Source organism: Rhamphochromis longiceps, linkage group LG4 (genome assembly GCF_057381845.1).
Source record: "Rhamphochromis longiceps isolate RC_006_pf linkage group LG4, R_longiceps_female_GT1.1, whole genome shotgun sequence".
NCBI lineage: Eukaryota > Metazoa > Chordata > Actinopteri > Cichliformes > Cichlidae > Rhamphochromis > Rhamphochromis longiceps.
Window position 1 is genome coordinate 749820 of NC_140560.1, and position 17006 is coordinate 766825.

Here is a 17006-nt window from a genome sequence, read left to right on the forward strand (position 1 = left end):
CGAGCTAAACATGCTAACGAGCTAACAGCGCTAACCCTAAAATCCTTTCATTCTCTCAAAAGTTGACAGCGCGCCTTATGTATGAATTCTGGTTGTGCTTGATGGCCGCGAACCGATTTTATGTGGAACACGGCGCTCAGCAATCTGTCACAAATGTTTGAGTACGACTTTGGTAAGCTACGGAGCTGCACCGCTTGATAGATTGTCGGCGCATTACGGCTACCGAAGAGCTTCGCGGAGTGATACGTACTGTGCTTCAACGTAATATTACCGTACTGTGTGTGTATAAGGACCATAAATGGCACCTGTAAGAGACGTGATTATGAAGTGGATTTCAAACTCCAGGCTATCAGTCACACAGTAAAACTTGGAAATAGAGCTGCTGTGAAATCTGTCTGTCTTTGTTATTACGCTCAGCGTCTTTTAGTTTACATTTTGACTGCACAATTGTGAGCTCTTTGTTTAGCACAAAAACAACATTGTTTTCTTTTATTTATGGAGCATGATTATTTAATGAATGCTCATAATTTAATTTTGAGTAATTTTTCATGTACATCTGTGCTGTATGTTAATAAAAGTGCCTGTGTGACATCTGGGACACAGCTTTGACTAAGAACTCTCTTTTTGTTCTTACTTTATGGCTTAAAAAAAATATATCGAGATATATATCTTATATCTCCATCCAGCTAAAAAATATCGAGATATGAATTTTGGGTCATATCGCCCAGCCCTATTTCGAATCACCAAAAACTGAGATTTTTTAAAACTCCTTTTTTTGCGTTTACGTGTGAACAAGGAATACAGAGTTCGTCACGCAACGTCAAAGCTATGTGCCTTTTTCACGTCACGCTGTGGCCACGTTATTGTTTACATGAGATGAACTGCAGAATGACAGATAGAGACGAAATACTGTTAATCTGACTGTCTGCAGATTTACACGCAGTTACTGTCCCTCCATTACAAAGGCAGAGGCGTCACGGTGTCATTATTTTACATGTAGTTGTTTTTTTTCCTGTGTAATAATATTCAACATTGCATCAATACATTTTTCAAAAAAATGCCTCTCTGTGCAAAATAGGTTTAAAAACAAACAGCTGTGGGATCCTGTTTGTCTGTGATTTGAACCGGGGAACAAACTGTGGCAGGATCAGCCTGATGTTATTTGTATCCCGCTGTAACTTGATTTAAACAGCCCAGCGCTGCTCCCGACGAAGGAAAGACCAATCCTGCAGGGAGACCTACCTCGGCACCTGTGCAGGTGAAGCCAAAGGGCAGATTTGCTTCACCATATTTTCTAGTCTTTGGCTTGGAAGGAAGTTGGTTTGGAAACATATTCAGCAATGCTTCATCTCCTGCTTTGTGTTTGTGTGGGCGCCCCGTGCTAGCAGTGTCCAAGCGTTTTTGGGTTTTTTCCCTTTTCATACCGCACCCACCCCTGCAATGGCTCTGGGCCCCCCCTAGGGGGCGCGCCCCACACTTTGGGAAGCTCTGGGTTAAGTGGTGATTGTAAATTGGTGCGAATGTGCGGTGTGAGTGGTTGTCTGCCTCTCTGTGTTAACTCGTGACAAACTAACCACGAGTTGGGATCTTCTCCTAACTGATTTATGAATGCAGCACTGTTGATTTGGATCTGCTGTGCAACACCATCGAGAAGCTGCTGGTTCATTCAGCTCTGCAGGTGGAGGGTGCCTTTCTGCTACTACTGATGGAGAAGTGTACACGGCATATTTGAACAACAAACAGGAATAAATGAAGGATAAAAAACCAGTGTGTGTTTTTCACCCCTCTTATTCACCAAACGCTGTGTATTAAATATCCCAGATATCCATGTGGATTTACTGTGCAGCAGGCCATAGTCTGTCTGTGTATTTATCTGGGAGGCTGCCTTGTTTCTTTGCGAGTAGAAAGAAGAAGCGGCTTAAATGTAACGGCCAGTCAGCGGGTCCAACCCTGCAGGTTCAGCTTCAACACGTGACTGACTCGGTACATCTGGGAATCCTGAGCTAACACCGAGACTAATGAGCAGCATCAACAGTGAGAGTTACAAACATGAACATTTTACATACAATTGTTTCTGACACTCACCCTGCTGAGGCGGGAGACGGCGAGGGAAACGCACGTCTTAAACTCGTCTGGATTCTTCTGGCTCAGGCAGGTGATGAGGGAGATGGCTGCTGTCACTACACCCTAACCCCACCCACAAAGAGAAAATGAGTAACCGCACCGATTCATCACAGCGGAGACAACTGGTACATCACAACATGTTTCAGTGGCTCATTGAAAAACAGACAAATGCAGGCAGAAAATTTAATCATGTGAAAACAAAGTGCAGGACTCTGAAGTGTTACAGGGTTCATTCAGTCATTGTTCTCATTATTCTACAGTTAAAACGTTCCGGTAAAAACAAATACCACCGCTGCTTTGGCGCCTATACAGACTTATGCTGAGTCACTAACCCAGTTCAATTTATATTGTACCAAGTCTGAACAACAGCTGCCTCAACAGAGTTCATATCAGAAGATAAAAAAGCTACAATATCAGAAGGAAACCCAACGATCGCCCTGTGAAAAGGCACTTGGCGATAGTGGGAAGGACAAACTCCCTTTTGACAGACAGAACCCTCCGGCAGAGCCAGGATCAGGCAGGGACAGACATCCACCCTGTCGGTCGGGTGAGGGGAATAAACTGGCCAGAAGGAAAACTACAGGGGATGTACAAGGATGTACCGTCCACTCGGTTCCTTAAGGAGCCTTTTTGTGTTGTTTGGCTAGCGGCACTGAAACAGCTGTGATGTTCGTTTTAGTGAAGCTCTTTATGAATGAGAAGAGTGTGGAGGAGAGCCTGGTCAGGTGACAGGATGGAGTCAGGAACAGATTTTTCCTGGTGTGGCCAGATGTACGAGCGGCACAATCGGCTGCTGCGATCAGCTCTATCTCATGAACAGAACAATCTTTCTTTTTCCAAGAACATCACACCACAAACAGAACTATGATTCTTAGCGAATGCCATCAGCACGTCTGCAGGGAAAGTAGGTTTGTGTGTGTGATGGGGTGATGGAGTAAGACCTCCCCAAACACCAGCAGCTGTTTGGCTGTGCTTGGGTTACTATAAAAGGGATCGCTTAGACTGATTTTGGTTTCCTTATATCCCACCGAGTTATGGTTCTGTCACTAGTTAGCTAACATAAACAAATCTAAGTGTATGTTACCATCAACCAGCCAACCCGATGAAGTCACGCTCAGCACTGGCACAAGATGGCGCTCAACATGTTTGAAAGCCTTTAAGCTCTGGGAACCACTCCATGCTCGGATTGGTTAGTTCGTATTCATCTCTGGCTGATCGTTGGAGGGGTTTCTCTACATCACTGTAGGGACTCACAATATAAAGTGCTGTTTTTGTGATTTAGCATAATGTAAATAAAACTGAAATGAACCAATGACACGTCCACAGGTGCTCAGCTGGGCTGAAAGGTTAGGATTTACATGACCTAGGATATTATCCTTCTTAGAGTATTTACTGAGTTCTAATGCTCTAATGATAAGTGGCGATCGTGGCTCAAGAGTTGGGAGTTTGCCTTGTAATCGGAAGGTTGCTGGTTCGAGCCCCGGCTCGGACAGTCTCGGTCGTTGTGTCCTTGGGCAAGACACTTCACCCGTTGCCTACTGGTGGTGGTCAGAGGGCCCGGTGGCGCCAGTGTCCGGCAGCCTCGCCTCTGTCAGTGCGCCCCAGGGTGGCTGTGGCTACAATGTAGCTGCCATCACCAGTGTGTGAATGTGTGTGTGAATGGGTGGATGACTGGATATGTAAAGTGCTTTGGGGTCCTTAGGGACTAGTAAAGCGCTATATAAATACAGGCCATTTACCATAAGTCACTGTCGACAGGAAGGAACACTGAGCAGAACAAGCGGCCCACGCGATGCTAAGTCCTCCACAGCATGAAGGGTCCTGCTGCTGAATGACCTCTGTGCTCTTACCATGTGTTGGTCGTTGAGTAAGTGCACTACACGGGACGTCCATTCACCCATCAGCACCAAGTCGGGAGAAGTCTTATAGAGCCGCAGCAGACAAAGGGCCGCTGACTGTTTCACACTGTCCATCGTATCACTGCGTTGCATCACATTCACAGTATCACAGTTAACAGGAGTTAATCTAAAATAAGTACAAAAACAACCCAACAACAGTGAAGCATCAAAAACACTTACCCTGCAACCAGTATCCGAGGGATCTCACTGGCAAAGGCTTCGGCCATCTCACGGCTTCCCACGTTCGCAATACAGTGAAGCGCCAGGCACATGAAGGTGGGGTTGCGGCTGGACAGGTCGTTCTTGATGGCGTTGTTGATCAGACGGATTAGCTCACTATTGCTATTCACCAGCACTGAGATGAACAGGTAGCCCTGGACAAATCCACATCGACAGTAACAGTGAGTGGCTTTCAAACACAGCGTCCCACAGCGTGTGCTCTGCATGTGTCACGATTTTGTGGACTAAGCAGTTTACACCAGCTGCTGTGTCACCCACGTTGTGTTATGATGTTAGCACACTCACAGGTTAACAGGAGCTGTGTCCCAAAACCTAAGCCGCATCCTTCGGAGGACCCGGCCTTTGCAGTCTACGTGGGCCGGGTCCTCCGAAGACCGAGAAGGCCGGAAGTGCGAGGCTGTGAAATTAGACGGTCTAGCCTTCAGATCAGCGTCACCGCGGTCTCGGTGGAGTTTAATAAACTCGGCCGTCTGCTCCTTGCTGTCTAAAATATAACAGGACACTGCAGTAAACTCTCGACTGTCTCACACTTCTGTTTAATCAGTTTTCTGTTTGACGTTTAGTCAGCTGTGTGAAAACCACCCGATGGGTTAATAAAGTTTTATTTTACCTAATAACTTTAAATCTCAGCCAAACTGATTTACTCAGGAACCAATCAAACACCGAAAAAAGCCAAACAATAACATTTTTAAGTTATCTGAGTGACTCCTATATCATGTTTAACCTGAGCAGCGAAAGACGGCGGTGGGTCTGAAAACGATGAAGCTGGGAGTTCGTTGTTCTTAGCGGCTTCAGTGACCCTCGACCTCCCGGTCAGCTGTCGAGCTGGTGGGTAACAGACGTCTCCGAAAACGTCGGCGCACTTTTGCAAATATGCGATGTTTTGATAAACCGAGCAGATATTTCAGGTTTACACAGATTCATTCTCGCCTGAAAATATGTTAAACGTTTATTTTGTGACCCAGAAAGATTAATAACAGTAATATTAAAACTAACTAGCTGCCGCCATTGTTGGAAACTGGAATGGTGGGCCACGAAGGACACACCCGACCCATCCTTCAAATTCGGGGAAATGAAGGACGGATTTGTCGGCCGCATTTGAAGGAGTCGACGAACTGGGACAGCCTTCATCACCTGGCTGTGACGTAATCGGCCTACAAATGCGGCCTCAGGAGGACGCGGCCGACATTTTGGGACACAGCGAGAGTATCAGGTGTCATGTGAAACTAACGAGCTGTGACACAAATGACCAGCTGACGCCTGTTATACACTCAGTATCTGCTGTACTGGGTCTACAGAGGTCTCTCTTTTAATAGAAACACCTGGATTAAGGCTTCATAGATCAGATCTTAAAACTATGTAAAGAAATGGTTCATCCCAAAATTCATTAGGAAAGCTGATCCCACTCAGCAACAGCAGTCACTGCATGTGTGCTACGTGTAGGGATGGGTACCGGTGTTCTGACATAAACGGTAGTAACCAGACCGAAAAGCAGCGCACATTTCGCTGCTTTTTTTTCCTGAGCTGTGACACACTTTGGATTCTAGCCAATCATTTTACGTTTCCGAGGATAGTAGGCGGGGCCAGGTACGTATGTTCTTTTAGAGCAGAGCTACAGATTAAAAATGTCCAAGGCGAAGCGGTCAAAGTCTGGCTGTACTTCACAGCAAAAGATGCAAACTCAGCAGCAACAAGTGCTTTAAGCTGATACTGTGATACTGTCAAAGGAGGTAACACCTCCAATCCGATGAAACACCTGGCGACGCATAGCGTTTTTTTTAAAAGCCCAGAAATGCGCCGTATTTGATAGCTTGCTGCGAGACCTCACACCGAGCGCATCTACTGCGGGTGTGGTGCCTGTTATCGGACCCGGAGCAACATCCCCCAAAAACCCGAAGAGGAGAGTCCTGGCCCCTAGCCCTGCCAGTGTAGCAGAAATGATGAGGATGATGATGCAGCAGCAGCCGTTCTTCTCTGCGTGAGTAGCTTAATGTTGTTCGTGTGTAATTTACGTTGAGTAGGCTAACCACGTTATTACATTAATGCATGTAAGGTGAACTAGCAAACATCATCATAGCTACATGCGGCTGTCTTCTTGTTTGATGGCAGATACTCCCTTCACCCTGGCCAAAAAGGCTAAAATGACCAAAGAAAAAGAGGGAAACAGTTAAACATGAGAGGTTTAGGACAAAGTTTGTGTTTTTTCCATTGTTTATGCACTGCTTCCAGCCAAGAGTGATGCCATATATGCCCCATAGCTGCAGAAAAGGCTAACATTGTTATCTTTTTACAAAAAACAGCTGAACATGAGAGGTTTTTGGACAAAGTTTGTGTTCTTCATTCTTTAAGCACCGGTTTGAGCACCGTTTAAGCACCGGCACCATTTCAAAAGTACCGGTTTGGCACCGGTATCGGATAAAACCTAAACGATACCCATCCCTAGCTACGTGTGCTCTCACACCTGCAGTTGAACACCTGCACCGAGACCCTTTGAAGCTGGTCTCAGTACGGCTCCAAAGGAACTCCAGAGCAGTTTGTTTATTGTGTGAACGTGATCCGAGCCCAGGTGTACGCTGCAACACTGTGTGAAACAAACCACAGGAAGTGCTACAGGTTTACACACTTGTTTGTAAACTTGGTAGAAATCAAAGTTCCCAGCTCGGATCAGGGTGAAGGTCTGGAGCTTATTAGCGGTCGTGTTGAGTCAGTCGCAGCAGTCACTTCTCAAACCACATGGATCCTGAATCATCCTTATTCTGCTAACTAAACATTTCCTGTTCCTGAGGAAACTCTCCACACCCCACAGTCAGGAAATGAAAAGGTCTCAGCAGCAGAAGGATTTGTTCTGCAAACATTTACTTCAGTTTTTTCAAACAGCATTTCAAAGAATACATGAATCCACACAGGGCTTCATGTTTTTTCCTAAAATGTAAGTATAAATAAAAACACCCTGGAAAAGCGTGCGGCGGTGACGAATCACAGCTGGTAGTGACGTGAAGTAAAGGACTACCACGTTAGCTATGTCACAAATAATCTAATTCTGTTTTTATTCAATAAAACAGGGAAATGATGCTGTCAACACTCTCACGTCTTATATCTGGTGAGCCTCAACGGGTCAGGGATCGGGTGTTTGAGTCCCTCCTGTACACTGGAGCAGAAGTGGGCCAGCTGTGAACGCTTGGTCACAGTGTTTAGTGGACACGTGAAAAGTGGAAATGCAGCCCATGTTCATACAGCACTTTTATACTGCTACGTAGCACTCAAAGGGCTTTTATACTACACACACACACACACACACACACACAGTAGTGCAACACTTGCATGCATCTCACACACTGACATGCATTTAAAGAACAAGACTACAACGCTGTGAAAGACTTACAATCTGTTTCTCTGTGTACTTGTTGGAGCTCAGCAGGTTGACGGCCTCCATGTGTCCAAAGTCAATGTCATGGCCAAGCAGAAAGATAAAGAGCAGCTTGCAGACATACTTCTTCTTGCTGTAGCCATCCAAAGCCTTGTCCCCTTTGAACTTGGAGCGGATGTTGGCCAGCTCTTTATTAATCCGTTTGATCTCAGCCTCCTTGCTCTTACCTGATAAGGTTAAAAACACAAAGACACTCGTGTAGCATCAGCATTCAGAGGTGGACAGATCTGGCCACTGAAGGCAACTTTAAGATCGCGCAAACCAGCAACAGCTAATCGTGAGACCGTTTTCATTTTTCTTTGACTGAAACTATTTGACAAAATGTTTGGATAACTACGGAGCCCTGCAAGGGACATAGGAGAAAAAAATGAAGATGAACTTTTGAGAGATCTCACAAAACGTCGAGCTGGTGGGTAACAGACGTCTCCAAAAACTTCGAGCACTTTTGCAAATATGCGACGTCTTGAGATGAGATGAGAGAGCCTTTATTTGTCAGTTGCAGGTCTTTTGCCCACAACCGAGATGACAGACCTTGCCAACCGTACATACAACACAAACATCACATTGGGGAGACAGGTCAGGCCAGGTAGCGAGGAAAAAAACATCGAAATGTGTAACACAGAAGGCTAATACAGGAATGCACAGATATCAACACACCACAGCACAATAAACACAGACAGCAACATGGGAAAGAGTTCCAGTGTGTGCATCAGATCTGGGACCGAGCAGATATTTGAAGTTCACACAGCTACATTCTCGCCTGAAAATATCTTTAAAGTTTATTTTGTGACCCAGAAAGAGTAATATTAAAACTAAGCCTTCGAATTGGGACAGCCTTCGTCACCTGGCTCGTCACCTATCCCAGGACTGCAGCCAATTCCAGTTTCCAACAATGGTTTAATATTACTCTTACTGCGGTGTTAAGCAATGCAGTTGAAAAATTTGGGTGCACCTAACTTTTGTGCTGATGTGCCTAAGAGAAAAAGTTAGGCGCACCGGTGCAACCGTGGCAAAGAGTTAGTCTAGAGCAGCGGTCTCCAACCTTTTTTGCGCCACGGACCGGTTTATGCCCGACAATATTTTCATGGACCGGCCTTTAAGGTGTCGCGGATAAATACAACAAAATAAAACTAAAAAAAGAAGGTTTATTCATAACACACGTGAAAAGACCCAGGAAAACAGAGTTAACGATAAAAACGATAACAAAATAACGCTGAAAACCAATAAAAACCCTGAAAACTACACATTTCACACCTGAGCCTCAACTCTCGCGGCCCGGTGCCAAACGACTCACGGACCGGTACCGGTCCGAGGCCCGGGGGTTGGGGGCCGCTGGTCTAGAGCCCTGCCCTAGACTTGTATTTCTGACATTAATGGTAAGACGGAGGTGAGTTGTGTGCTTCTGTTTCTTAGATTGTATCTCTGTAGCTGCCATGTGTCCCCTGCTGGGACTATACACACGGTCTGATTAAGAAATTCCTCATATAAGGAATTCCAACAGGTGGTTGGTCATGCATTAGTGTAGGGTCCACCTGATTTGGTGAGGGTGGATGTGGATTTTTGAAGCCTTGCAAGAACTCTGTCAATGTTTGTGATAGAGATGGACCGATCCGATATTACGTATCGGTATCGGTCCGATACTGACCTAAATGACTGGATCGGATATCGGAGAAAAATAAAAAATGTAATCCGATCCATTAAATATCACGAAAGCATCTCACAAAACTTGCAACACGCCGTAACTCACCTCAGAACGTTAGCATGTCGGAGCAGTATGCATCACGTGATAGAGCAGCTGTGGCATGCGGGACCTGTGGTCTGGATAGCATGTGGAGCTTCGCTAGCAACCTGGCATTTCATCTCCGACAAAGTTATCCCGAGAGAAGTAAAGCAAGTGTGTAAGTCCATCTCTGAATGTTTGTAAAGCATTCCAGCGTTAAGCTTAACGAGCGACTGCCTCTCGCTCTCCGGCTGCTACTTCAATCATGAAACTGCTTAATGATCAGCTGATCGGCTTTTCTGTCGCGAGTCTGTCTCTCGTTTGTTTTTGGTCCACTTTGCACCAGAAAGAGGAAACCAGCGGCTGAACAACAGCAGCACGTTTAAGCTTGATAAGCTGTTGTTAGAATTTATTTATTATTAGTTTCTACTCGAGGATCTTTTTCTACGTAGCTGACGGCTGGTAACTGTGCAGGGGCGGATCTAGCAAAGTTTAGCCAGGGGGGCCGATAGGGCATTAACAGGGAAAAGGGGGCACAAAGACATACTTTTCTTTCTTATTCTCATTTAAAATGTCGAGCTTTTAATAAATAATTATCTGACACCCAAAGTTTTAATTTGATGTAAAATGAATAGAAGTCAATTACTGTACATAGTGACTATTAAGTCTAATATATATACCCTAGTAAGCTATAGTACTTTTTCCTTTGGGAAGGTACCATCTGTGCAGTCTGCAATTTTGTTGAAGAAAGATGTTGAATCTATTTAATATTTCTTGAAAAATAATTGATTTCTGTGCATTTTTTTTTCACACTGCATCAAATTAAGGTTGATTACGTCGATTAAGCATCATGAGGTGGAGCGTGAGGGGTGGTTCCCTATTTTTTATTTATTTATTTTTGTTGTTGCTGGGAGTTGGAACCCTATTAGTTAGGTTGCTTAATATTTACGCTAAGTACTCTTTAAAATACCAGAATAGGGAGGATGGTGCAGGTTTAAGTTTATTAGATTGATCAGTGTTGCTGAACTATGAAATATTTTTTTTGTATACAGGTATAACAGAATAGCTTTAGTGTAGATGTTGTTTTAAACTTGAGTATGAACTTATACAAAATGCAGCAAGATATTTTAAAAAACAGTTTTGTTGATTAAAAAACATTATATCGGATTCATATCGGTATCGGCAGATATCCAAATTTATGATATCGGTATCGGTATCGGACATAAAAAAGTGGTATCGTGCCATCTCTAGTTTGTGACCAAGTCTAGGTTATCCCCACAACATGGGAACCAATGTAATCCTCTATAAAGGCTGTCTGGTTGTCTGATGGCTCCTACTTTTAAATTGCCCAACTTCCACACATCTTATGTGGTCTGTGTTGAAGCCACTGCAGCCTAAAGCGGGGAAAACAAACAAAAAGCCCTCCACCTGCTAGCAGATGTACGTACGGTATGAAAAAGAAACCCCTAGGAAACACTTTTCTCATCTTATTATGCTCACAAGATTTGAAACAACACTTGACTCCTGACCGTGACACTAAAATGTCCCCTCAAAGGTGGGTGTCCACAATATCCAGCCTTTCACAGCTGAGCGCCTCTATCGCTGGTTTTTGGTATAAAAACAAACAATTTTCAATTGTTGGGAAACAAACCCAAAAATGGAAAGTGTGAAAGCCTTTGTGTGAGTCTTCACCATAAATTCAACAAAGTTTACAGTGTAAACAAAGCAGAACAAAAGTAAAACTGAGAACCGCTTATTGTCCAAGGGGAACAGAGGGTCCACGACGGGCACTACGGCCTAAACGGAGTTGGCAGTTAGTCGTCTGTATGAATCAGACCTGCGACCTGTGCAACTGCTGTTGACCTTTCATGTTTTCTGTCAAAACACGGATGGAACGAGCTCGACCGACTTTATAATGACCATGTTTTTACAGCTATGAAGCCACTATGTTTCTGCAGGATTTCTATTGTTTTATCGCTCAGCTCTAACTGCAAGACAGAAAGCAGGAATTACTTTACTCCATTCAACACACTGTTAAAATAACTGTGTGATGACTCCTGTTGTTGCTGTTCTACTATGTTTCCATCAGGAACCTGTCCCAGCTGTCATGGAGTGAGAAGCAGGGTAGACCCTGGGCCAGGCTGCCGATCTGTAAAACTAAAACTGAAGTGAACAAATAAAGTCCAACTGAAAGAGCGCCGACTGGACTGGAGCCAACGACTCTCAGTGTTACCAACAGCACCGCTGTGCACCTGCTAGCATGTTATTAAAGAAATGCATTAAAAAACTGAAATAAATACTGGAGGCTGTTTGTTAGTGTCGGTTTAACAGAATAATACTCTGACTTGCTCTCACTATCCATCCTTTATTCAATGTTCTGCACCCCAGCAAATGAATAAACTCTTGTTTGGACGAGTGTCCCCATGAAGTCAAACAGGCTGGGATGAGTGAGGTCAGTTAGAGAGCCTGCATACTGGATGAACATTCAGGCTCGCTCACCACTGATATTTGACAATGGTGTGTTGATAAAGTATCGCAAAAGGAAGATGACACATTTCTGTATCAATCTTTAGTCTCGCTCTGCTGTGAGCTCACATAGATGAACTGGAAGGCTTTGGGATGTTCCTGCAGAAAAAAATATCCCATTTTAAAATTGATCCAGTAAGATCCCCACGAGGAGTTTCCTCAAATACAAAGCCTCACAATGTTGCCAAATACCTGGCTTCAGCTGGGTTTAGGCTACGGCCCATCTTGGGACATTACACGACCAGATTTCACAACAACAACTTCCTGTTTCATGGCAAAATCTCCATGCCACTTTTACTTTACAATATGAAGCAACTATTGTTTTCAATTGGTGCCATGTTCATAAAATCGAAATGAACTATAAGTGCTTCGGCCCTATCAAACAGAACAGACACAACAGCGTCCTGATCATGATTTTGGCCATAATTAACCGAACATGATCAAACGATACTGAAAACACATGTTCTGCCACAACAAGCTCTCCCTAAACCACTGCCTGACCATTAGGGCTGAACGATATATCGCATTTGCGATAATATCGCGACATGATCAAGTGCAATTTTCTAACCGCAAAGGCTGCAATTATACTCTGGACATGTCCAAATTCATGGGCTGCATCCTCCTGAGGCCGCATTTGTAGACCGATTACGTCACAGCGACGCGCCGAAGGCTGTCCAAATTACTACCATATCCCAGAATTCATAGCGCGGCCCAGCCAAACTCCAGTTTCCAGCAATGGCGGCCGCTACTAAGTTTTAAAATTACTCATACTAATCTTTCTGGGTCACAAAATAAACTTTTAACATATTTTCAGGCGAGAAAGTAGCTGTGTAAACATCAAATATCTGCTCGGTTTATCAAGATATCCCATATTTGCAAAAGTGCTTCGACGTTTTCAGAGGCGTCTGCTACCCACCAGCTCGACAGCTAGCCGGGAGCTCGAGGGTTACTGATGCGGCCGAGAACGGCACAACTCCCGGCACATCATTTTCAGATCACCGCGGAGTTTCGCTGCTCGGGTTAAACGTAATATATAAGTCACTTAGACAACCTAAAAATGTTATTGTTGGGCTTTTTTCAGTGTTTTGTTTGTTCGTGAGTAAATCGGTTTGGCTGAGATTAAAGTTATTAGATTAGATAAAATAAAACTTTATTAATCCCCCGGGTGGGTTCCTCCTTGGTTTTCACACAGCTGACTAAACGTCAAACAGAAAACTTATTAAACAGAAGTATGAGACAGTCGAGAATTTACACCAGTGTCTGGTTATATTTTAGATAGCAAGAAGCAGACGGCCGAGTTTATTAAACTCCACCGAGACAGCGGTGACGCTAATCAGAACTAGACCGTCCAATTTCACGCCTTTAAATTTTAAAGGCGTGTTTGTGTGTGTGTTTATACAATTGCTATTATGTTTGCACTTTATGTGTAATGTTACTGACTGCAGAGATCAGTAAGATGTGTGTATTTTTTATTTATTAGTTTTATTTATTTAATATTATTTTTTAATTGAATGACTGTCTAGTAGTTCACAGATGTCGAAAAACTGAGTGTGGTAAAGCCACTGATTTTGTTTATGTATATTTCTGCAATCTGCACATTGTACTGACTTTCATTTTAATGTTTACACCAGGGTTCCTTGTCAGCACTTTATGCTCAGATGTTTGTAAGCTAAAAATAAACTATTGTGTATGTTCAAATATACTGTTGTGATTGAAGAAGTTAAATAAAAATGTCAGTCATCAATTCATGCATCACCTCATGTCATCATAACAGAGGTCTGTCTTCCAGGAAAGAACAGTTTAAAATTAATGTAATATAGTATTGGCCATACTATATGATGTATTGCTTGTCTTTGTTTAATAATACAGAAGACAAATACCTTAAAAAATAATCGCATATCGCATCGCAATCGCAATATTGGGGCAAAAAATCGCAATTAGATTATTTTCCATATTCGTTCAGCCCTACTGACCATGTGCCTGCATTTGCCAATCACTGACCTAATTCGTGTTTAGTCTGAAGAAGTAACACTACAGTTAAAGACAGATCTACTTTCTGCTTAAACAGCTATAATGTTAAGCAACACTGGAACAGCAGAAGCCAAAGAGCTTGTCAGTAAAAGACATTTTTACCATGAAAAGCAATGATGATGATAAATGAATGGGATTTAATCATGGGTCATCCTGCAGCCCGCCTTCCTGCTCAAACAGCGATAGACGGCTACCAACCAGCATGGCTGATGAGTTAAAGCTTTCTAACTACCATCTGCCCAAGAAGTGGTACACTCCCCAACTGGCCAGGCAGCAGACAACTGTTTCTAACAGGCTTCCATTAGCACAGATACGCCTCATCCAGTACCTCCAAATGAAATATAAAGACAAAAAACAACCAGTTGCACAGTCTGATTTACATAAGTGTGTTGCTGACATAACAAGACTGAAATTCATTCTCACAGGTTTTTGTCAATAACATTCCAATACAGCCTGTCATGTTATTACTATTTATTTCAAATGAGTATTTGATAACATGTAATCCAGTGTATTTCCCAAGGCTACAAATCACATGTGTTTGGAGATGTCTGCCTGCCTGATACAGCACGTTTGAAAACAAGTCATCTAGACGCCTCTGCAAATGTTTGCAATATTCGTCACTTTGAACATTTTTACTAGCTGTTGGTCCACATTTTTATTTTCTGCTGAATTTCTCTTTAAATGTGCCCAAAAGGCAGAATAACACAGTGAAAGCTGGAGGTATCAAACATTCGACCATGAAGTAGCCATTACTGCCTGTCAGTGTAAGCCTGGAAGAACTGTCAGGTGTGCAGTGACAAGCACATCAAGCACTGGCATGTGTAATCACAGCAAAAAGGAAACAGTAGATGGCAACTACTTCCTATGTTCTTGTTACTACTCAGTAACAGTGAAAAGTGGTATTCACGTCATTACTGGAATAAATATTACTAGGAAACTGACAAAAAAAGACATTTATATAAAACTTTGAAGTCAATTGCTGGATATATGTAGCATTTTGTTACACGTAATAGTATTGTTTATTATTATTTTTTATACTTTGCTCCTTTTGTTGTTGTTTTAAATACCAACCACTGGTTTCCGTGTGAGCTTCAGTCTTCCTTCCCTGCATGTGGAGCGTCCTGACACGACACTAAATTTCAATGAACTTTCGTCCCCGAGCTCTCCAACATGTACAACTACACAACAGGAAGCGTTTGATCAGCGCCGCCACTCCAAGCCTAACATCGCTTATTCTGTTCCTGCAGGTGACTTCACCACCGTCACGTTACTGTCAATACGTAAGAAATCATTGATTGTTTCACTAAACGTTACCAAACTGATTTTTTAGATACAGCTTTCTGCGTCGAGGTTACCACATGACAACGCTGCATGACGTGTGAGACGATCACCAGCAACGACATTAGCCATGTCAACTTTGACGACACAATGAAATAACAACACATATGATGAAGAAGCATACAGAAAGGTAACTCACAGTTTCTAATGTCCGAAATGAAAACAGCCAATCCGCGCATTCCATCTCCTTTCGACACAGCCGGCATGTCTGCAGGTTTCTGTCCTCACTCTGGCCTTCTCCGAAAAACACTGATGCCGGTCACCCTCTCACAGCGGACTGGAGTCGACGATGGCAAACTTGATGTTTAGTAGTAGCCGTTTGCCTGTCTGCAACTTTGTGACTGACTGCTGCCTACCAGGTTCGGTCGCTGCTTTTAGGTGGGTAACTCAGGTAGCATTTACTAGATCCGCTGGATGGCAGTCTATCAACAAGTAGCGGGATAAGTTAACGTTATCCCTGTTAGCTGGCTTGTTTCCTTGGCTATGGCAAGCTAACGTTATTTCATTCAATCCTCATCTACCTTGGATTGGAAATTACGTATAACTCATACCACAAAAATTTGCTAAAGATAAAAACGGCTACTGATAAATGTCTTAAAGCTAAATGCACTCAGACGTGTTAGTAAGAATGCTGTCCGAGAGTATATTGTTCAATTACTTCGAGTCACGTAACGTAAAGCTAGCTTAACAGCTAGCTAGCTGACTAGCAATATCATTCAAATACTGGAGCACATCACCGGTCGATCGGAATAACTCAATAGAGCGTCTCAAATACCAACCAGCGGTCGGACTTCCTTGAGCTCTCTATTCGCGCACTAAATTTGGTTAAAATTATTATGTCCTGAATAGCTGATGTCCGCTCCAATTCGTTAGCCTGCACTGTACGGCTCGGATCAGGCTCGTGACAGCAGAATAACGTGACCGCGCAGCACTCCCGTGAACGCCTACGCTCCTTTTCGTCGTTCGAGTGGACCCTATTGCTGATTGGACAACTTGCGGCAATATGTGGCTGTACCGACACAGTGCAACTCTGCCATGAACCCATTTGTATGGAAAACAGGCTACGACTGAGCGACAGGGAAGCCGGCCCGACGGAAGTATGCTAAAAGTAGGCTTTCGTATTAACAGTGCTAAGCTGTAGTGTCCAGTCGACAAGTGTTTTATTGTCATATACAGATAATCAGTGTAGCAACATTTACCTGTAATGCTCGTGTTTCTCAGCTTTACATGAACATGTACAAAGTGTACAGGTATATTAAGAAAGAACATAACAATAATAAAATAAAAAATAATAAAATACCCAGTATTACATTTTAAGAGAATTTAAAATCATTTTTGGTGTTTACAGTTTGTGCAAAACTGCAGTGAGGATTTAACCATAAAAGACGTTATTGTTTTAAATAATATGTGAGAACTGAAAACATCACATGCAAATGACATGCAGTTTCACCTGCACAGGTATTCATTGGTCCTCGTGCAATGAGATTCCTAGCACAGGTTTCCAGCTAATGTGTCTGTTTACCTGCACGTTTCCATTCAGTTATTTGGGAGCGGTGGCACTCAGATATGCCATCTTAGGACCGTTCAATGGACAGGGTCAAAAAGTGTCTAAACAAAGGCATTTGAAACCAATAACATGATCAGGTCTTAGATTCACAGCATTAGGACATTGATCTACAACAATGCTGCAGTTCTGTGGCAG

General features: G+C 43.3%; 1 protein-coding gene across 3 annotated transcripts in view; it reads right to left on the reverse strand.

The window, feature by feature from the left end:
- ap2a1 (adaptor related protein complex 2 subunit alpha 1) overlaps window positions 1-16263 on the reverse strand; it is a 40439-nt gene extending 24176 nt beyond the window's left edge. Inside the window, exons 1-5 of one of the 3 annotated variants that reach the window (XM_085402791.1) lie at window positions 15444-16263; window positions 7645-7856; window positions 4203-4396; window positions 3975-4104; window positions 2086-2187 (exon numbers count right to left, since the gene is read on the reverse strand). In XM_085402791.1, coding sequence (XP_085258917.1) covers window positions 2086-2187; window positions 3975-4104; window positions 4203-4396; window positions 7645-7856; window positions 15444-15510 — 705 coding nt within the window. In that variant the 5' untranslated portion in view covers window positions 15511-16263. The remainder of the gene's footprint in view (window positions 1-2085; window positions 2188-3974; window positions 4105-4202; window positions 4397-7644; window positions 7857-15443) is intronic. The other 2 variants (XM_085402792.1, XM_085402790.1) reach the window with 2 other exon arrangements.
- Window positions 16264-17006: the final 743 nt, after the last annotated feature.